The 20,558-nt window shown below is 63.4% G+C and overlaps 1 protein-coding gene across 6 annotated transcripts in view; it reads left to right on the forward strand.

Moving 5' to 3' along the window:
* Positions 1-20,558, forward strand: part of RADIL (Rap associating with DIL domain) — an 84,999-nt gene that overhangs the window by 45,085 nt on the left and 19,356 nt on the right. For 3 of the 6 annotated variants that reach the window (XM_060122821.1, XM_060122820.1, XM_060122819.1), the window contains exons 6-16: positions 3,084-3,244; positions 6,723-6,835; positions 7,483-7,720; positions 8,410-8,582; positions 13,302-13,452; positions 14,441-14,631; positions 14,746-15,097; positions 16,078-16,217; positions 16,577-16,716; positions 17,100-18,214; positions 18,724-19,063. In XM_060122821.1, the coding sequence (XP_059978804.1) occupies positions 3,084-3,244; positions 6,723-6,835; positions 7,483-7,720; positions 8,410-8,582; positions 13,302-13,452; positions 14,441-14,631; positions 14,746-15,097; positions 16,078-16,217; positions 16,577-16,716; positions 17,100-17,205 (1,765 nt within the window). In that variant the 3' untranslated portion in view covers positions 17,206-18,214; positions 18,724-19,063. Of the gene's footprint in view, positions 1-3,083; positions 3,245-6,722; positions 6,836-7,482; positions 7,721-8,409; positions 8,583-13,301; positions 13,453-14,440; positions 14,632-14,745; positions 15,098-16,077; positions 16,218-16,576; positions 16,717-17,099; positions 18,215-18,723; positions 19,064-20,558 lie in introns of those variants that run through there. The other 3 variants (XM_060122822.1, XM_060122823.1, XM_060122824.1) reach the window with 2 other exon arrangements.

A 20,558-nucleotide genomic window follows, 5' to 3' on the forward strand; every position in this document is an offset into this window, starting at 1 on the left:
TGAGACTTTATGCTCATTGATGAGCAGTTTCTCTTGTCTGCCCTCCTGCCCCCACCCCTGGTAACCGCCCCTCTGCTCGCTGATTCTGTGAGTTTGACTGTTTTGGGTCCCTCATGTAAGTGGAGTCACATAGTACGTGTCCTGCTGTGATTGGCTTATTTCACTGAGCATCATGTCTTCAGGGTTCATCTGTGTTGTTGCATATTGCAGGATTTCCTTCATTTTTAATTTTGTTTTGCGGTACGTGGGCCTCTCACTGTTGTGGCCTCTCCCGTTGCGGAGCACAGGCTCCGGACACGCAGGCTGAGCGGCCATGGCTCATGGGCCCAGCCGCTCCGCGGCATGTGGGATCCTCCTGGACTGGGGCACAAACCCGTGTGCCCTGCATTGGCAGGCGGACTGTCAACCACTGCGCCACCAGGGAAGCCCTCCTTCTTTATTTAATGGATAATGTTCCATTGTGTTATAAACCAGATTTTCTTTATTCATTCATTCGTCAGTAGACCTTGCGTTTGATTCCACGTCTCGGATACTATGAGTAGTGCTGCAGTGAACACCAGGGTGCTAATATTTCTTGGAGATCCTGATTTCAATTCTTTTGGATAAACACCAAGAAGTGGAATTGCTGGATCATAAGGTAGTTCTACTTATAGTTTTTTGAGGAACCTCCGTACTGTTTTACACAGTGGCTGCACCAGTTTGCATTCCTGCCAGCAGTGCACAAGGGTTCTGATTTTCCCACATCGTCACCAATACTTGTTGACTCTGGTCTTTTTCATGAAACCATGGCAGGCGTGGGGTGGCAGCTGCCTGAGTTTTGACTTGCATTTCCCTGATGATTATGCATGTTGAGAACCTTTTCATGCTCCTCTGCTGGCTGTCTACTTTGGAGACATATCTATTCAAGTCTTCAGCGCATTTTTAGTAGGGTTATTAGTGGTTTGTTTTGTTTTGTTTTGTTTGCTTTTGAGTTGTAGGAATTCCTTATGTGTATTGGGAAATTCACCCCTTATCTGATATGTGGTTTGCAAATGTTTTCTCCCATTCCGTGGGTTGCCTTCTTATTCTGTTAATGGTTTCCTTTGCTGCACAGAAGCCTTTTCGTTTGACGTAACGCCGCTTGTCTATTTGTGTTTTTATTGCCTGCGCCTTTGGTGTCATGTCCCTGAAATCGTCGTGCCTACTCGGTGCTTGCCCGGACGGGTGGGCCAGGCCGCTGTGCCTTGTTTGTGCCCCACGGTACGGCAGGGCTGGCCGGTGGCGCGTCCTCAGCGCTGACCTCCGCTTGGCAGTAGCTGGTGGACTGTTTTTCCGTGCAGGCCTGCCTGTCTGTCCCGTTGAGTTCTGGGCGGAATGGAGAAGGGCAATAAATGTTGAAAACAAAATGGAGCTAGGCTCTGACGAGCAGATTCATCCTTTTTTGACGACATAAAGCTCTTCGTGCATGCACGTGTGTGTGTAATTCAACCAGCGAGGAGAACGGACGAGAGGAGCAAGATAAGCAGTGGAAACAAGGAGACGCGTCTGAAGCCTGTCCCTCCCCAGGAGCAGGACAGAGGGGGGTCATGCTGTCTGTGGACAAAAGTGAAGTTACGTCAGAGAGAGCAGCAAAGTGCAGGCACAAGGAGAACGTGGGGAAGGGAGCCCGAGGCCCGTGGGGCGCGGAGGAGGCCGAGGCTGCAGCCCGCCCGACACTTCCGCACCAACCCTGCCGCTGATATGGCCCGTCGGCTTTTCCCGTGGGCCTGATCTCCAGGACCCCCGGCACGACGGTCACTGCAACAGCCGGAGTCCCTGAGCTGCTCCGGGCGCCGGCAAGCCCTCCAGGCAGGATGAAGAGCCTAGGGACAGCGCCGTCCTCGCGCGATGCCCGCAGACGCCCGCCTTGCCCCCCGGAATCCGCCAGTAAGAGGCACAGCCCAGCGTCACCCCCAGACAGACCCAGTTACCTCTGAGTGGTTTGATTTGCTTGTCAATGGATCTCTGCTCACCTGTCAGAGCACCTGGCAGGTGTGGTCAGGGACCCTCCGGTGTGAGGATGCTCTCAGAATGCACGGCCCACCGACGGGCTTGCTGTCGGGATGAGGAACCGTGCCGGCGAGACACCGACTGGCATTTAGAGGGAGGAATCGCCCGGAGCTCTGCTCGCCGCACCCGCCCCTCGGCCTCCCCAGGAGGCTGGTGAGGACAGCGCGGTGCTTCTGTCACATTGCAGGCGACTGGGACACCAGGTCCTGCATGCTGGTGGCTGGGGCCCGGGAGACGCGGGAGGAGGGGCTTGAGATGGGCGGAGCTGACCTCGCAGGCTCCCATCGAGGGAGGCAGGCGGCCCTCACGTGCCCAGTGTCCCCTGGAAAGGGAGTGCCACGGGCCCTCTACCCCAGGCGGCCGTCCCCCAGGGTGGGATGGGGTTGGAGGGCCGGGAAGGGCCTAGCTCCATGCCGCCGCCTGGGAGCCCCTCCCGCCCCTCTCCTCTGCCCGCCGCCCGGCCCCAGACACGGCCAGGCAGCCCCCGTGAGTGGGGTCGTTTGTGGGTTTCCTAACGGTATCTCTGAGTCTTCCAGTAGCGCTCGCGATCCCTGCCTCCTGGCGCTGCCTTAGCCGTCGTCTTCCGCCTCCTGCCGGGACGCGGCGGCACTTAGCTGCGCTCTTCCGCCTCCTGCCGGGACGCGGCGGCACTTAGCTGCGCTTGTCCGATCACCGCCCCAAGAGATGCGCCTCTGCTTGCTTCCTCTGTTAGTTACGTTCTTCACTTAAGACACCCGCCCTCGTCTCTCTTGCTCTCGAGTACGAGGGGCAATTCCTGTTGCTCGTCCGAACGGTCACAGCCGCTCTGTTCTCTGATTCTCAAAGACAAGATGTGAAAAGAAGCCGTTTACCAGAGTCCTTTTCCAGCGTGGCCTCGGGCGGTCCTTCCTGTGAGGGTTTGTAGGCGATGTGCCTCTCACAGGTTATGGATCTGAATCCAGTTCCCGGCCTGACGCTGGCAGGCTGACAGATCGCGGTGGGTGTTTTGAGCGTCCGCTGTTCTCACGCACAGAGAGCGGCGGGTTCGGCGTGACTCTTGGTCTCTGTCTTGGCAGCCAGGAGCCCCTCTCCACGGCCAGCTTCACCATGGCGGGCCTGGTTCCGGACCTGCAGCACATCCTCTTCTGGATGTCCAACTCGGTTGAGCTTTTGTACTTTATCCAGCAGAAGTGCCCACTCTACATGCAGAGCCTGGAGGAGGACCTGGATGTCACAGGTATGGCCGTGCTGCTGCTCCCAGGTGGTGAGCAGGGGAGAGGTGGCCCCCAGAGCAGAGACGGGTGTGTGTCGGGGGCGTCCCCAAAGAGGGAGGTGACCTGCCGGTCGGGCTATAACCCGGTGCCTCTCGTCTGTGACGCGTCGGCGTTCTCTGTCCCCGTCATTTCACGCAGCCCCACTGGGGGAGGCCCGGGAGACACAGGTCACTCACTGCATTCTGTCAGCCCTTGGTCACCAGCCCCTCCAGAACGCACCGCAGTCTCAGAAAGGAGGCGCGTTGCTCGTGAGAGTTACGAGACTGTGCGACACGTGTTGACTTCAGAGGCTAAAACGTAGGAAAACGTGCCTCCTAGAGCTGATGCAACGCAGCGTAAAGCGCTGAAAACGCTCAGTGAGAGAGTGACTCTGACTGGGGCGGTCTAGGAGGGCTTCGTGGAGAAGGTGGCGTTCGGCCAGGCCCTGAGGGGGTGTGAGATGTCAGCTGGCGTGTGTCTGATGGGGCTGCAGCGTGTCCTGGCACTGAGCCGGGACGGAGCAGCGGGGCTGCATGCAGCAGGACCGGGTGTGGCAGCCGGGGACCAGAGGCTCGGTTTCGTCCCGTGCGGCCTCGCTCTGCCCTGCGAGGACAGAGCCGGGGGCCTGCCTGCCTCGGGGAGCGGTGGGGAGGCCACTCGGCAGGACGGGCGCGGCCGTGTCTCCCGGGACACAGGCTCACAGTCGGCCTGAGGCCCTGGGCCCTGCTGGTTCCCCTGATGCCGACCGGCTAGGTTCCTAGGGGAGGGGCTCGTGGCGGCCTCCGGCGAGGGGGCTGGTCTGCCCAGGGGCGGGCTGTCCCACTCTGCGCTCAGTTGGCCACCGGCTTCGGAGACGGGGTGGCAGGGCCGAGGCCCTGGGGCGTCCCGGCCAGGCCCGGGGAGATGGGGTCCGCCTACCTTCCTCTCGTCAGTTGTGGTTTCTGAGTCTTTTCTGCCCCCGACTTCGCAGGGAAGGGGCAGTGGGGACTGTCTTGGGCTCCCAGGGCCTCCGTGGATATGTGGCAGAAGCAGTGTCTCCTCCGTGCCCCAGTGGTCGGTCATTCGTTGCAGGCCCGCTGGCCTGTCGCTCCCTCCCTTGGACGGACATTGTGAACACCGTCCAGTAGACCCCCAGGATGGGGCAGCTGCTGTCTGTCCACCGGGCCTGGGTTGGACACAGACTGTCACCCACCTTTGCCCCGAACGTGACGCGAGGACCACACCTCCCGAGTCTCCGTCGCCAGCGCGCCTCGCTCTGCGCAGCAGCCCGGGCCCACCCCGGGCCTGGTGCTGCTGGAATCCAGCGTCTGCAGAGGCTTCCTGTCACCTCTCTCCCCAGACCCTGCTGAGCTCTTTTGGGGGGGTGGCCTCCAGCCACTGTGTTGAGAGGCTGCAGGCCTGGGGTTAGCGTATCCTTCACAGGGACCCTGAGCCAGGCTGATTTTCATGAAAAAAGCTGCTGGGGGCTCTGTTCTTAGGAAGATATTCTTGGTCCAAGGCCCAGATGTCGTGTAGGCCAGTCGACGTTGGGAGAGTGAGCACGTGGACGGCTGGGGTCCCACCTCTGCCCGCCCCGGGGACCACAAGGGCTGGGGAAACCACAGCAGGGCCTGAGCGTCCCGGAAACAACGTCCGGGGCGGTGCAGGCTCCGGAGAGCTCAGAGGAAAAAACCATCAACCAGGGGGCGGAGGGAAGGTCAGAGTTGGCGTGTTTGGCCTCCTGACCTTTAGCAGGAAATATCTGTGGGAAGAATTCTAAAAACAGAGATGTGTCATGTCCTGAAAACTGGAAAAAGAGCTTTTTCTTCCCCAAACAACCTTTTCTGTCTGAAGCTCTTATCCAGGAAGCCCGTTCACAGGGGAAGATAAAAGATTAGCCCATCGGGGGGACGTTTATTTAATTCATTTAAAGTTCTCCTGTAAGGCTTTGAGGCTCTGCCTCAGCGCCTGCGGACTGTGGGGTCCCAGGGGGCGGTCCTCAGCCCCGGGGCCTCGGGAGGGAGGGGGGACGAGGCCCGGGTCCTCTGACAGGCGCGTGCGGGCGTCAGCTGAGTCGGAAACCCCAGCAGAGCCCGCTAGGAGGGTTTCAGGGTGTTTCTGCGGCGTCTGCTGGGAGCCGCCTGGGGTTGTGCTCTGTGGACCCCAGCCTCCTCCCTCTGTCCGTCCCCTCCTCCCTCTCTCCAGAGCCCCCGGGCCCACATGAGGGGCGTAGGTCTCCTTCTCAGACAAGCTGGCGCCGTCAGAGCCTGCGGCCCCTACAGTCACCCAATTGGCTTCTCCCCCAAAGCCCAGGGGGGCTGCAGGGAGCAGCCAGACCCTGCCGGGCTCCGGGAAGGGCCCTGGGGAGGCCCCGCAGGCCTCCGGCTTCCTGGTCGGGAGGGTTCTGGGGTGTGAGCCCTGGGGGGGTCAGGGAGCCCCGAGCCCTCGATGGGCCATGCTGGCGTCTGCAGGGCGGGTCTCTGACGGACGCGCACACCGTTTCCGTTGGCCCAGTAGCCGGGCGGCCCTGTCCCTGTGCTCCTGGGAGGCCCAGCTTAGCGCTCAGGGCTATTCCCGGCCTCCCTCCCTCCCTGAAAGGAGGTTCCCAGACGTGGGGCCCACTCTGTGCATTAAGCAAGAGGCCGCACGGGACGGGCAGTGCAGGAAAGCCTTGCCGCCGGCCTTCCGTCCTCGTCAGGAGAAGCGAGGGGCCGAGCGGGCGGAGGACGGAGGCGGGCGTCCCGTCCGGTCCCTCCCCAAGTGCCACTGGGGCCACTGGCACCAGGCGCCTCATGCCTCCCGACTTCGGGACGGCCCCTCGGGACGGCCCCTCCCTGTTGGGCCCCTGGTCTTGGGGACCCCGTGGCCAGCCTGGCCTCTTGGCCGTACAGGAGCCCCACCCGGGGGAGGGAGTCAGCTGGCGTGGCTCACACCCCCCAGTCCCAGCCACAGCTGCAGCCCCCCGGCCGCTGCCCGGCCTGGGAGGCCCGTCCCCCGAGGTGCTGAGCGCCCAGCGTCTCCGCTCTGTGCCTGCGACACGGCAGTGTCTTCCCTGGGGGGCGCTAGTGGGGGGGACGGGGCACGAGGGCCATCTGGGCTTCTCGGGAAAGTGTCGTGACGGCCTCCTTAGGACCTCTGGCCAGGTGTCCTTTGACCTGTATCCCTAGTGAGAAGTGACCTGCGGGCCAGGATCTGCCAGCGCTGGGCACTTGGTCCCGACCCCGTATCCGGAAGCTGCTAGCGCGCGAGCGTCCGCTGCGCTTGGTATCGAGTTGGTGTCCATAGGCTTGGAAGCTCGGGGCCCGGGGTCCCAGGGGCCCCGTGGCTTTGGTTTGTCACATTTTCCAAACCCAAGAGGAGGGTGCTGGGCGGAGGCCTCAGGAGGCGTCGGGTGGGGGTTTGAACTCGCGGCAGTTCCAGAAGGTTCCTGCCCGAGTCCCCCCTCCCCTGGCCTTGCAGTGACAGCGCCACATTCCCCCGCAGGCTCGAAGGAGTCCCTGTTCTCCTGCACGCTCACGGCCAGTGAGGAGGCCATGGCAGTGCTGGAGGAGGTCATCCTGTACGCCTTCCAGCAGTGCGTGTACTACGTCTCCAAGGTACGGCCTCTGCGTGCGCGTTCTCCCGGGGGACCTGCATGCCGGCCCGGCCGCCTCTGCCCGCCCGGACCCCGGCCTCGGGCCCCTGGCCCCCTCACCTGCTGTTGCTCTCGTCGAGCGAGTCCTCTGCCCCAGGCGGGGCCAGCGAGCGAGAGAGACGGGGCCAGCTGCTCCGGGGAGGCGTCTCGGACGGCGGGTCAGCTGTGCGGTGGTTCCGGCTGCCGTGGCCCCGGCTCCCCTGCCCGCGCCGTCCCTAACGCTGGTGGGGGCAGCCGTGCGGCCATGTCTCGGGACTCAGAGCCGAGCGGGGGACCCCGGGGCTCTGCCGTGTCCTTGGGTCAGTGGGGCTCACTCGCCCCCACTCCGTCCAGTAAAACCCTTCTGATAAAATAAGAAGAGGGTGAAGCCCCCTGCCCTCAGGGTCCTCTGGGTGCCGTCCGGCCCCTTTGCCGGAGCCCCTGCAGCCCGTGTCATCTGCGCCTTCGCTGGGAGCTTTACCGACCCCCCTCCCCGCCGCGGCTCCCACTGGCTGAGCCCGGCGCTCACACGTGGGTCGCTGACACACGTGGTCTGGCCGAGGCGTGAGCGGGATGGGTCGGGCCCGGGGCCCCCGTCCACAGCAGCCGGTGTTTTCCTCTCGCCCCCAGTCCCTGTACGTGTGCCTCCCGGCCCTGCTGGAGTGCCCCCCGTTCCAGCTGGAGTGCCGCGAGAGCTGGTGCTCGGCCCCTCAGCTGCCCGAGGAGCTGCACCGCGTCGTGTCCATCTACCAGGCCACCCTGGACCTCCTGCGGCCGCTGCAGGTGCACCCCGAGATCGCCGCCCAGGTGCTGGCCTACCTCTTCTTCTTCTCCGGCACGCTGCTCTTCAACCAGCTCCTGGACAAGGGTGAGGGTCCGGGGCGGACAGCCCGCAGGGCCACTGAGCGTGTCCTTCCGGAGACCAGCGGGCTGAGCCGTCCCGCTCCGTGGTGTCTGGGCGGGTGCCGCGGGGGGAGGACGTGCTGCAGAGCCTGTCCCCGTGGGAGCGGGAGCCGCCCGTCCGTGTCTGCACAGGGCCCCGCCGGCCTTTCCTGGTTTATTTTATCCCCGCGTGGCCTGGGGCCCCTGTGAGCGAGGAGGCAGCAGGCTCAGGGAAGTGACGTGGCCTTTGACCCTGCCTCACTGCCACCCAGATCTCCTCCATCGCCCTGCCCAGCGCTCAGGGCCGAGGCAGTGCTGGGGTGCGGGGCAGGGAGAGCGGGGCCAGCCCACAGCACGTGCGAAGCCTGGACCACAGCCCTCTGCACTTGGGGTCGCGTGGCTGTCACCGCCCCTCCCTGCCCTGCCACCTTCACCTCCCACCTCCATACCCACCCACCCATGCCCAGAGAGGGGTCTGGAAGCAGGTAGTTGTCTTAGAAACTGACGTAAGGTCTTCCGACTGTCCAGAGGCCTGGTTGGGGGGGGGGGGCGCGGGAGGAGGACAGGGCTAGGGCCCAGCCGGGCCTGGCTCCCTCGGGGTGGCGGGTGGCGGGCAGCATGCCTGCCCTGCGAGGGCTGCCCGGCATCACCCTCGTTCCCTCCCTCCGTTCCCAGGGCCCTCTCTGAGTTGCTTCCACTGGCCCAGAGGCGTCCAGGCCTGTGCCCGCCTGCAGCAGCTCCTGGAGTGGACACGGAATGCCGGCTTTGGCGAGGCTGGAGAGCGCTTCTTCCGGAAGCTTTCCTGCACACTCAGCCTGCTGGCCACGCCCAGTGCCCAGCTCGTGCAGGTGGGAGGGGTACGGAGGGTGGGGGCAGCGGGCGCAGCGAGGATGGGGCGGCACCCTGCACGGTCGCCCTGGGGTCAGCAGCTTGCAGACCAGGAGGGGCTCAATGGGCTTGCAGTGGCTTAGTCCACAGCTGTTCCCACCTGCAGGCGGGATAACGGCCCCAGGATGTCTGTGTCTAGTCTCTGACCCGCAGGTGGCCACAGGGGGCCCTGCTGATGTGGGGAGGTCACCCCGGGGCACCTGGTGGCCCTGTCTAAGCACACGAGTCCTTAAAACTGGGAAAATATTTGCAAACGATGAGACCAACACGGGCTTAATTTCCAAAATCTACAAACAAGTCATACAGCTCGATATCAAAAAACAACACAATAAAAAAACGGGCAAAAGACCTAAACAGACATTTCTCCAAAGAATATATACAGATGGCCAAAAGGCACATGAAAAGACGCTCAGCATTGCTGGTTATCAGAGAAATGCAAGTTGAAACTACAGTGAGGTATCACCTCACACCGGTTGGAATGGCCATCATTCAAAAGCCTACAAATAACAAATGCTGGAGAGGGCGTGGACAGAAGGGAGCCTCTTGCACTGTTGGTGGGGATGTAAACTGTGCAGCCACTGTGGAGAACGGTATGGAGTTTCCTCAGAAAACTAAAGATAGAGCTACCATATGACCCAGCAATCCCACTCCTGGGCACATACCCAGGGAAAACTCTAATTCGAAAAGACATATGCGCCGCAGTGTTCATAGCAGCACTATTTTCAATAGTCAAGACACGGAAGCCACCTAAATGTCCATCAACAGACAACTGGCTTAGGAGATGTGGTACACGTATGCGATGGAGTACTACTCAGCCATAAAAAAGAATGAAATGATGCCATTTGCAGCAATACGGATGGACCTAGAGATTGTCATACTAAGCGAAGTAAGTCAGAAAGAGAAGGAGAAAGACAAATACCCTATGATTATGACTTCTGTGTGAAATCTAAAAATATGATACAAATGAATTTATTTACAAAACAGAAACAGACTCACAGGCATAGAAAACAAACCTATGGTTACCAGAGGGGAAAGCGGGCGGGGGGAGAGATAAATTAGGAATTTGGGATTAACAGATACAAACTACTATACATAAAACAGGTAAACAGCAAGGTCCTACTGTACAGCACAGGGAACTATATTCAGTATCCCATGATAAACCATAATGGAAAGGAATCCGAAGCAGGATTGTATATATATAACATCACTTTGCTGTAGACCAGTAACTAACAGAACGTTGCAAATCAACTATACTTGAACAAAAGAAGAAAGAGGGAAGCAGAAGAGTGGGTCAGAGAGACAGGAAAGGGCTGGCTCTGAAGGTGGAGGACGAGGCCACGGGGCAAGGGTACAGCAGCCTCCAGGAGCTGGGAATGGCCCTCGGCTGGAGGCCAGCACAGGAACGGGACCTCAGTCCTACAACCACAGGCAAACGGATCCTGCCCTGGAGCTGCCAGAAGGAGCACAGCCCTGCAACTCTGGATTCTAGCCCGTGCGACCTGTGCTGGACGTCCGACCCCCAGAACTGTAAGACTGCGCTCACAGTGATCTCACTGCCACCTTCGTGGTCGTTTGTTAGAATAGCAGCAGGAAACAGACACCAGCTCACCTGCCTCCTCACCTGCTGTGCGACATGGTCGTCACAGGTAATCAGCGAGACCAAGCCACCCAGGCCCTTTCCTGCCGGGCAGCGACATGGAACCCACCCAGGGGATGGCCAGCGTGTTTGCAGGGCGGCCCCATGGACTCCGCTTCCCACGCCCTGGGGAGCTGCTCCGTGTTTGAACCACATAGGGGACCGGCTGCCCCGTCCACCCCCGTGAAGTCCCAGCTGACGTGAGCGTAGCCAGGAAGCCCCACATGGCAGTGACGGCGTCCACAGCCACGGCCACCACGGGCAGCCGCGAGCCACTGTGTGGAGCTCAGACTTGGGCAGAGTACCCGCCTGCAGAGGGGAAGACGAGATGGGGTCCCCCTGGGGCGCTGCTGTGCACACTGCTCTTGCCCTGGGCCTGGCACACAGGCGTGTGCCCTGGCGAACAGTTACCACAGGGGTCCCCAACCCCCAGGCCACGGACCAGTACCAGTCCGTGGCCTGATAGGAACCGGGCCGCACGGCAGGAGGTGAGCGGTGGCTGAGCGGGTGAAGCTCCAGCTGTATGTACGGCCGCTCCCCATGGCTCGCGTCACCGCCTGAGCTCCGCCTCCTGTCGGACCAGCGGCGGCGTCAGGTTCTCACAGGAGCGCGAACCCTACTGTGAACCGCGCGTGCGAGGGATCTAGGTGGCACGCTCCTTCCGAGAATCTAATGCCTGGTGATCCCAGGTGGGGGCGCTGGCGCTGGGGAGGGGCCGCAAATGCAGATCCTTAGCACAGAGGTTTGACTGCCCAGAGACCATAATAAATCAGTTGCTTGCAGACTCATATCAAAACCCTATCAGTGAGCGGCAAGTGACAATTAGCTCAGGGCTCCCACTGAGTCTGCATTGTGGTGAGTTGTATAATTATTTCATTACACATTACAGTGTAATAATAATAGAAATAAAGTGCACAATAGATGTAATGCGCTTGAATCATCCCCACACCATCCCCCACTGGCGCCCAGTCCGTGGAAAAATTGTCTTCCACGAAACCGGTCCCTGGTGCCAAACCCGTTGGGGACCGCTGAGTTACCGAGCTGGGTGCTTCAGGTTCGCGTGGTTTTCTGTGGTTTTCGTGGTGTTTGTACTTCAGTACAAAATGTACAGCAAGGAAGGAGCAGCGGTGCATTAGCCGCTCAGCTGCGCCTCTCCCTGCACAGCTGGGAGCTGCCCGCTCCTTCCTCTGGCAGAAGACTGGGGTCTATTTCTAGAGCATTTAAGACCGAGGGTCTCCAGGTTGGGACACGGGATCTCACCCTGAAGGAGGGAGCACCCCGGTGGCAGAGCCCCCATTGCTGGAGCGCCGCACTCTCGCCCACCAGGCCCGGGCCTGCGCCCTCCAAGCAGGGGGCGGCCAACTTGGCAGGGCTGGCGGTCAGCGACAGCCCAGGGCAGGACGGAGGATGCTGACACCTGGGCCTCCACAGCCAGCCAGCCAGGAGAGGGAGAGAGAGGCAGGGAGTGAGGCAAAGAGGCCTCAGGCCGTAGTTTGCCACCCTCAAAACGGACTATTCAGGGAGGAGAAACTTACTTAAAAAGCCATTTGTATCGTCATAAAGATAAGGGAAGATACAGTAACCATTACATAACAGGATGCTATAAATAAGAGAACAAAAAGAATTCTTGGAAGTTACAACTACGACAGCAGAGGTGCAGAGTTCAGTAGCAGAGCTGCAAGATAAAGTCCAGGAGATCGCCCGGAAGCAGAGCCAGCGAGGTGGAAGAGGCGCTCGCTCCTGCTGGGGGACGGCTCAGCGCCGTCGGGGCGCCCGCCGACGCCAGCCTCGGAGAAGCACAGGCGTGGCGAAGCGTGGCTTCTAGGATGAAAGTCAAAACCACCTCCGGGCAGACGAGGCCGTCCTGCGCTGTCATGTGTTTGGGGTGGAGGTGTCAGGAAGAGGCCGCTCTCCCCGCTTCCCCACGTAGCTTAGGATGTTGTCTGTCCCTTCAGTGTCGATACTCGGCAACCACCGCCCAGGCCTCTTGATGTGGGCAGTAAAATCAAACGTGGGCGAAACAGAGAGGAAGGAAGAAAGAAGGAAATTAAGGGACCGGTCAAGTGAGGCCCCGCATCCGAGCAGCGTGAGGCCAGAGACGGCAGGGCCGACAGGGAGTGAAGACAAACCGACAGTTGCCCAGCCCGCTCGACCCGAGTGTCCGGACTGCAGGTGCAGCCGGTGGGTGAAAAGCACAGTGGCTGAAACAGACCTGCACCAAGACGCGCTCACAGGCTTGCAGAGACGCCGCTGAGCTTCCAGCGAAGGAGAGCAGCTCGGGTCTGGGGGTCAGCGGTCAGGATGGTTTCCGACTTCTCAGGAGCGAATGCAGGAGCTGCCTCCCATATTCCCTCCGAGGCCAACTCGAGCCTGGAGTCCTGATGCCTGATGGCGGGGACAGTGGCCTGAGGACGCTCTCCCACGCCAGGCCCCCAGCGTCCCCCTAGCACAGGCCTCCCTGGGAAGCTCCTCGAGAGCAGAAGGACGGGGTTCCAGGAAGCAAGACGGACGGAGACGGTAACTCAGCGACCTGCCGTTTGTCTTCTGCCAGGGCGCCTTCCCTGCCCCCGGCTGCCCTCGCAGTCTCGTGCGGCACCTAATGCTACCGTCGTGCCTTCGTGCAGGTCTTTGACCTGCTTGACTCCCTTCACACGGTACGAGGCGGGGGTCCTACTTCACGGCCCCCTAACCTCCCAGTGGTCTTGCCCCGTTTCTCAGCCCCCGAGGTGGTGTGACAGGGCTTGTTCGGTGGGCAGGGCACTTGGCGCGGTGCCTGCTGGCCTCTCCGGGGAACGCCCCCCCCCGCCCGCCACCTGACCCGGCTCTCGCCCTGGACGCCCACAGGCATGGGGTGAGCTGCCCTCTGCACCGGCCTTGACCTCCGCCTTGCTGACCTCGCTGTCCTGCACGGACGCCCCAGGGTGGAGCGGGTGCTGGCGTGGGGAGCCCTGGGCCCCTGCCGCCGGAGCTCCCAGAAGGCAGGCCCTCCCTGGGGGCGGGCTGGGCCCCCGGCCTTTGACCAGGAGCTCCTTCTCGTCAGCAGATGAGCTGGGCGAACCTGCGGGCCGCGTTCCCTGCCCTGAGCCCCGCGCAGCTGCACCGCCTGCTGACCCAGTACCAGCTGGCCTCGGCCATGGGCCCCATGAGCGCCTGGGAGCCGGGTGCCCAGGACAGCCCCGCAGCCTTCAAGTCAGGTGAGGCCTCTCCTCCGGCGGGAGCTCAGAACCCGGGTGTGGCCCGGGGGCTCCTTGACCCCCAGGTCCCTGGGTCCCCAGGTGGGGGGACAGGGCAGGACACCCGAGGAGGAAGACGGCCCAGGGCGGAGGCTCGCCTTTGCCCCCAGGCTCTCGGCTCAGGTCAGAGGTCCCCACTGCCCCTCATGGGGCCTCGCTGGGTGCACGGCCACCAGGAGGAGAGCAGGGTCTCCACACCGGCTGCCACGGCACAACCTGTCGGGAAACGGTGCTGAGCCGTCTTGCCCTGGGTGTATTACGTGTGGAGACAGACGTACATACGTGTGTGTATATTTTTATGAGTTAGTTTTGTATCTCCTCATTAGCTGTAGGTACATTATAACACAAGCAAAAACGGAAAGTAAAGGACGGGGGAAGATCCAGATAGAAGTAGGGCTTCCGACACCTGGTCACCTGGGGCTTGGGCCCTGGGCGCCGTCCCCCGCCCCGTTTACTGGTTCACGTCCAAGGCCTTCCGCGGAGGGAGGGAGGGGGCTCTGTGCTGGGCGCCGGGAGCAAGGCGGGGGCTGCCGTCTTCCCTCCGTCTGGAAGGCGCGTGTGTCCTCGTGCGGAGGCCAGCACTTAGGCAGGCTGTGCTCAGCCCGGTGACACGTGCGCGGTGCAGGCGGCGTGGCCGCGGGGGCCTGGCAGGAGCAGGTGGCGGCCTGAGGTGCTGGTGTCTGGGCCGGGTGAGCTGGGCTTCAGGCTGGGGTGTGCGGTGGGCCCGGGGGAGCCGGGGGCCGCAGGCAGGGGTCGTGGCGTGGGGCCCAAGTGCCAAATGGTGGCGCCGGGGCTTCATCCCGGGTGCTCGCTGGGACTCAGGAGGCGTAAGAGCGCCGTATGGGCTTGTGCGGCCCCTCCCGTGTCCCCGGGGTCCCACGGCGTCAGGCAGGGGTGGCCGGGCAGCTGCCTCCTGGCCGGGGGGGTCACGCCGCCCTCGCCCCTGCAGAGGACGTCCTGGAGTCCTATGAAAACCCCCCACCCATCGTTTTGCCGAGCGAGGGCTTCCAGGTGGATCTGGAGGCCGACTGCCTGGACGACAGCCTCCACCAGCACCTCCTCTACATCCGCCACTTCCTGTGGAGCCTGCGGAGCAAGCCCAGCCCCGGTGGCAGGCCCGCGCGGCCAGAGTGTCCCCAGGTACCGGTGTGGACGCAGGAGCGGGGGGCTCCCGAGGCCGCGGAGGCTTGGGGGGCCCCTCTGTCCTCCCAGCACATCGGGCTTCCTGGTACTGAGTTCTTTCCCCCTCCCCAGGGCCCGCAACACACCAGCCCCGAAGGCCACCCTGAGGACCAGAGCCGCCCCCTGGCTTCCAGGGACCCCGGCAGGGGAGCCCGTGAGGCCGGCTTGGAGCGCACGCCTCCTTCCGTGGGGGACCCCCAGGCACAGGGCCCTCTGGGAAGGCCGCCAGGCCGCGTGAGCCGTGGGGGGGCCCAGGCCGGGGACCCACACGGGGACCCCTCGTGCCTGCTCACGCCTCCCGGCACCCCGCTCAGCCTGGAGCCCGCTGTCCCCGACTGGCCAGAAGCCAGCAGTGCCTGTGGGGAAGTGCTTCTGGAAGGGAGGAGGAACGGGCCGAGCGGCCCGGGGTGCGCAGCCCCGCAAGGTGAGCCCCGAGCCAGGCCCGCACCCCAGTCCTGGCCCTGCTGGCGCCTGGGCAACTGCCTCGGGGTCCTTCCCCTGCGGGGCCCTGGTGTCGCGTCTGGCCCGGGCTGTCAGAGTTGCCCACGAACGCCTGTTGCCCTGGACCCTGGACAGGCTCCTGGGGCAGCTGGGGAGGGCACCGCGTGGCTCAGGCCCGGGCAGCTGGGGACTCGGGGAGTCACTCTGCCCGGGGGAGAGGAAGGATGGCCCCATGACGTGTGTTGAGCCCTAGAGCCGATGCGAGGCCAGCGGGATCGGTGGGGGGGCGGGGTGGGGCGGGGGAGCTGGAGCCCTGGGCGTGTGGACACTGGGCTGGCCGGGCTGGAGGGCAACGAAGGGCAAGCATCCCCCAGCCCCGCCCGGCCCCCGGTGAGTCCTCAGTGCTCGCGCCAAGCTTAGAGGGTGCCCTGAGGGCAGGGGTCACTGGGACTGAGCTGGGCCTGAGGCAGGACACCTCTCAGCGACCTGGGCGGTGCCCTGGCAGGGCACCACGACTGACCTCGTGGGGAGAGAGAGGGTGCAGGACCCTCAGCGTGGGGAGCAGCAAGGCCCAGCTGAAAAGAGCCCCAGCTCCGGAGGGACAGACGTGGGGTCACCGCTGAGAAGTGCGGTGGGAGAGGGCAGGGGGAGGGAAAGCAGAGCCCCCTTCTCAACCTTCCGGAAGCACCCGGCCTCTGAGAGGGGCCGGTGTCCTGGGGCAGCACAGGGTGGCCTGACCCCCGTCACCCTGATGGTGGTCCAGGTCTGGCTTTTCCTTTCTGGCCAGACGGGCATCTTTCTGGACCTCTGTGAGCACGTGTCTCTTTGGAGCAGCTAAGCCAGGATGTCCCTGGGTCCGGACTCCTGGGCAGGCGCAGGCCCCCGGGGCAGAGTCTGGACAGAGGACTGAGCCGCCGGCCCCTGACCTTACCTAACCCCGCTGCATTTTTCTCGCCCGCCCAGGAGACTGTGCGGCCCCGGCGGCCGAGCCCCCTCCAGCCCCCTCCAGCCACAGCTCCAGCACGGACGACTTCTGCTACATGTTCGTGGTGGAGCTAGAGCGAGGCCCCTCCGGGCTGGGCATGGGCCTGGTCGACGGGATGGTGAGTGAGCGGCCCCGCCACTTCCTGCAGGCCCCCAGTCTCCTCCTCTTTCCCAGAGACGGGCCCACAGCTGGGGTGGTCACAGGCAGGCGGCGGGCGGAGGCCCACGGCCCTGGGGACCAGGGGCTGGTGGGGGTGCCTCAAAAGCTGCTTCCGCCGCCTGCACCCTCAGGCCTCATGGCGTCTGTCCTGGGCCTGCGGGGACTCTGATGGTGTCCAGCGCTGTCCTTGAAGACACACTGATGACCATACAGGGAGCCCCACTGGGCCAGGCCGGGGGAGGGGCGGAGGTGGCCCTGCCTGGAGACCCCTGTGTGCGAGGGGCCCACGGAGCGCTGAGGCTTCCGCTTCTCTCCCAGCACACACCCCTGGGCGCCCCAGGGCTCTACATCCAGACCCTGCTCCCGGGGAGCCCCGCAGCGTCCGACGGGCGGCTGTCGCTGGGAGACCGCATCCTGGAGGTGAACGGCAGCAGCCTGGTGGGCGTCAGCTACCAGAGGTACCGCGCCTCGCCCCCCCCAGCCTGTGGGAGGCCACGCCCACTCTTGGGACGTCGGAGCTGAGTAAATGGAGGCACAGCCGTCGGGCCCGGCTCCCAAGGGCCACCCCCCGCCCTTCCCCCGCACCGGCCCTCCGATGACACAGCGGTCCCCGCAGGGGCTCAGGCACCTTGGGGTGGGGCGGGCTCCGTGATCCCGAAGCTCTGTCACAGCACGGGGGGCTCAGGGTTGCTGACTGTAACTGTCCACTTGGGGTGACAGCTGGGGGGTGGGGGGTTGGGTCGCCCCCCAGCGCCTCCAGGAGGCTCTGCCCGCCGGACCGGCAGCGAGTCCTCACCCGGAGGGCTCTTCTACACTGTCCCCACCCCTTCTCTGCTTTCAGAGCCGTGGATCTGATCCGACACGGGGGAAAGAAGGTGCGGTTTCTGGTTGCCAAGTCAGACGTGGAAACGGCCAAGAAGATCCGCTTCCGCACGCCCCCTCCCTAGGCGCCGTGCAGGGGCGGCCTGAGCACCTACGCCTGCGGCTCCCAGGTTACGGCCCCTTCTGCCAGGCTGTTCGGTGTGGCTGCATCACCCACGGGACGCTAGCCGCAGTCCCTAGTGTACATTTTGTTTTATTGGTATGACACGTAACACTAAGTTGTGATGCTTGTCACAGAGCCTTCGCGTTTGAAGATTTGAGTGTTAAAGTATAGATTCAATAAACTATCTTTCGTATTGTAGAGGGTGGCAGGGCGTGGAGTCTGGGTGGGCACCGTGCTGGCCCCCTAGAAGGGTTGCTGGAGGTGGGGCGGTGCCCTCCGAGGAACTGCTCCCTCCCTGCCAGCGCGGGAGAGACCCCGGGGGGACACGGGGCTCGCTGGGGTGCCGGGATGGCTCTAACTCGCTCCTCGCCTGCCCTCCACCCTGCCTGCGAACAAGGAGCAGCGGGGGAGGTGCAGACAGCCCCCGGCCGCCAAGGGAAAGGGCCAGAGCCACCCCCATCAGAGGGGGCTGCACCCTCGGTGATGCCACACTCAGCACGGTCCCAAAGAAGGGGTCTGGAACCCCCCAGAAGGTTATAAAGTGAGAGTCTTGACCCACTGTGGGTATCCAGGCTTCCTCCCTCAGACTCACACCCCTCCTGATGTCCTCTCTGGTCGCTAAAGCCATGGCTGGGCCCTAATACCAGGCTGGCCGGTGCCAGGCTCTCAGTCTGCGGCCCAGCTGGTGTCCACCTGGTGGCCGTTGCTTCACCCCGGTGGGGGGGCCCGCCTCCTGCACGGCCGCTGACCACGTGCAGGGCCGTGTTGGTGTCACAGTGGCAGCGGGCGCGGGCACCTCCCGGCTGGGTGTCTTCGGCAGGTTCGGCAGCGTGCCCCTCCCTGGGCTCTGGGCTGGGGTCCTCCTCTTCGACAGGAACAGAGACTCTGGGGACGAGAGGGTCCCGGCCAGGCAGCTGCAGACACACCCCTTACGTGGAAAGGGGTCTCGTGGAGGGACCAGCGGCCGGAAGGTGTGTCCCAGGCACTGGGCCTCGGGCAGCTGTGGGCGCAGAAGAGAGTGCAGGTGGGGGCCCGGGCCTGCGGGTGCTCAGTACCAGGTGTCCGGATTCCACCTGACCTGAAGCAGTTCCCAAAACGCTGGATGAAATGTACTTTAAAAAGTCAGTTAAAATGGGCAATTGAACCCCCCAAAATTCTGAAAGCCCTAAACGGGAACAAGGGCACAAGTTCAGGAAGGCTGGCAGCTGACCCAAGGCCTGCCGAGCACCACCCCACCCCGCCCCCCGTGGAGCTGCATGGAGTGGGGGGGGGAACCCCTTGCATACTGCAGAGTTCGGGCAGGGAAGGGCTGGGGCCCCTGGGAGGGCTGGGGCCCCAGGGAAGGGGGAAGACCTCCGAGCTCCGCTTCTCGCTGGCAGGGAGCGGGTGCTGAGAGCCCTCCGAGCCCTCTGCAGGGAAGGACACACTTCATTCCCGGGATGTTCTTTGAGGTCAGCACTGTGATTATCCCCATTTGCAGACGAGGAAAGTGGAGCACGATGGGACTGTCATTTTCTACATCAGTCGGCCAGCGCTGTAAGTGCTGTGAGGACAACCCGACAGAACCCAACCTCTGGAAGCAGCCACCCTGGTCCGCCCTCGGCGCGGCTGCAGTGGGCGCCCGGCCCAGGTGAGTGCGCCCTGCTCGCGCGCCATCCTCCGGGCCGCAGCCCAGCCCGTGTCCTCACGGCCTCCGAGGCCCCCGGCGGCTCTGCCGCTGCGGCTGACACGCCTGGGACAGCCCAGCCCCGCCGGATTTGCACTCGCGTCGTTGGACTGGACTCCCAGCCACCACAGAAGTCTACCCTGCAAAGACAATGGTAAGGGAACGTTTCTAGAGTGGCCTTGGCTCCGTGTGAAGCAGGGAAAAAAGTCCCCTCAAAATCCGTTGTCTCAAACTGGTTCGTAGGCACGTTTGAGACCCAAACTTGCAACATCTGAACGAACGACGTGAAAAAACTGAAAGCTGAGCATTAATTGGCATCTTGGCAAATTGAAAAAAAGCATTTTCTCTAGGTGTCACATCCTCAACCCTGGCCTCCCTGGACCCAAGTCCGGAGGGCCAGGCAGGGCCGGGTGGGCCGGGCCGGGCAGCCCGGGCGGGCAAAGGGTGTCGCCGGGGCTCGCAGGGCTGGGTTGGTCCCATCCTGGGAGGGTCAGGTGTCCTTTGGCACGCCCCGCACCAGTGCCCCACGGCTCTGCTCCGCGCACCACCTGTTGCTTCTCGGAAAGCATCCTGGGGCCGGGACGCCAGCCAGAGGCGTCCGCCCCTGCGGCATCCGCCCGGCCCCCATCAGCTTCCTCGGCGGCGGGTGTTTCTTAGGGCGTCTGGGGGCCAAAACCGGCCGGGGGCGGAGGCAGGAGCTGGCCGGAGCCTGGGGGCGTGGCCAGGAGCGTGGCCGGAGTTGGGGCGTGGCGGAGCCCGCGAGGCGCAGGGCCGGAGCCTGGGGGCGTGGCCAGGAGTAGGCCTGGATGTTGGGCGCGGCGGAGCGGGTGGGCTGGGACTTTCGAAGCAGCAGCACCACCTGGTGGCCGAGCCCCGCCAGGCGCCCGGGGAGCTGGGGCGCAGCCTTAGGGGTTGGTTTGCAAGCGGGGCGGGGCCTGACTTGAACGGAACAGTGGTAGAAAGCGCTTTAGAGGAGGGGGTGTCTCCCCCACTTGGTGTAAGAGCAAAGCGCACCCGGACTTGCTCCCAGTAAGGCTTCTGGCGGCAGGTATGGTGGTCACTGGGAACACTTTGCTGGGTGCCCTGCCCTTCCCCCTGCTCGTAGGAGGCTGCAGGTCTGCAAAGGTGACAGCACCTCCAGCCCACCCAGCAGGAGCCCCAGAGCCCCAGCCTTACCGTCTTCAACTTAGGAGCAGGAGAAGGTCTAAAAAGTGTCACTGACCAAACCCACGTCCCCAGTGGCAGCTGCCGCCTCGGGGCGGTCGACGCGGCTTCCTTTCTGACTGACCGCATGTGTGTGTTAGTGACCTGTGGTTTCTGTACCATGTGGGACATGGGCTGAATGGGGCTCGGCCCTGACACATGGGGATTAGGTGAGAAGGCAGAGCACCAGGTGAAGGCCCCGCCCAGCCCCACGGCCAGCTCTCCCAGCCCAGCAGCACTGCGTCCCCTGGACTCTGCAGCAGCTGCGTGGCTGCCCGTGGGGCTCCCTGCTTCCTGGGTGGAGGGAAAAAGGACAGACCCCGTCTTGTTCACGCAGCCGTTGTGTAAAGATTTATTTTCGCCGTGTCTCTTCGTGCCCCCAAACAAACAAACAAGGACCGCAGGGCACAGGCCAGGCAGCTTCCACCCAGCCCCAAGAGGAGCTA

Source organism: Lagenorhynchus albirostris, chromosome 15, assembly GCF_949774975.1.
Source record: "Lagenorhynchus albirostris chromosome 15, mLagAlb1.1, whole genome shotgun sequence".
In the NCBI taxonomy this organism is placed as follows: Eukaryota; Metazoa; Chordata; class Mammalia; order Artiodactyla; family Delphinidae; genus Lagenorhynchus; species Lagenorhynchus albirostris.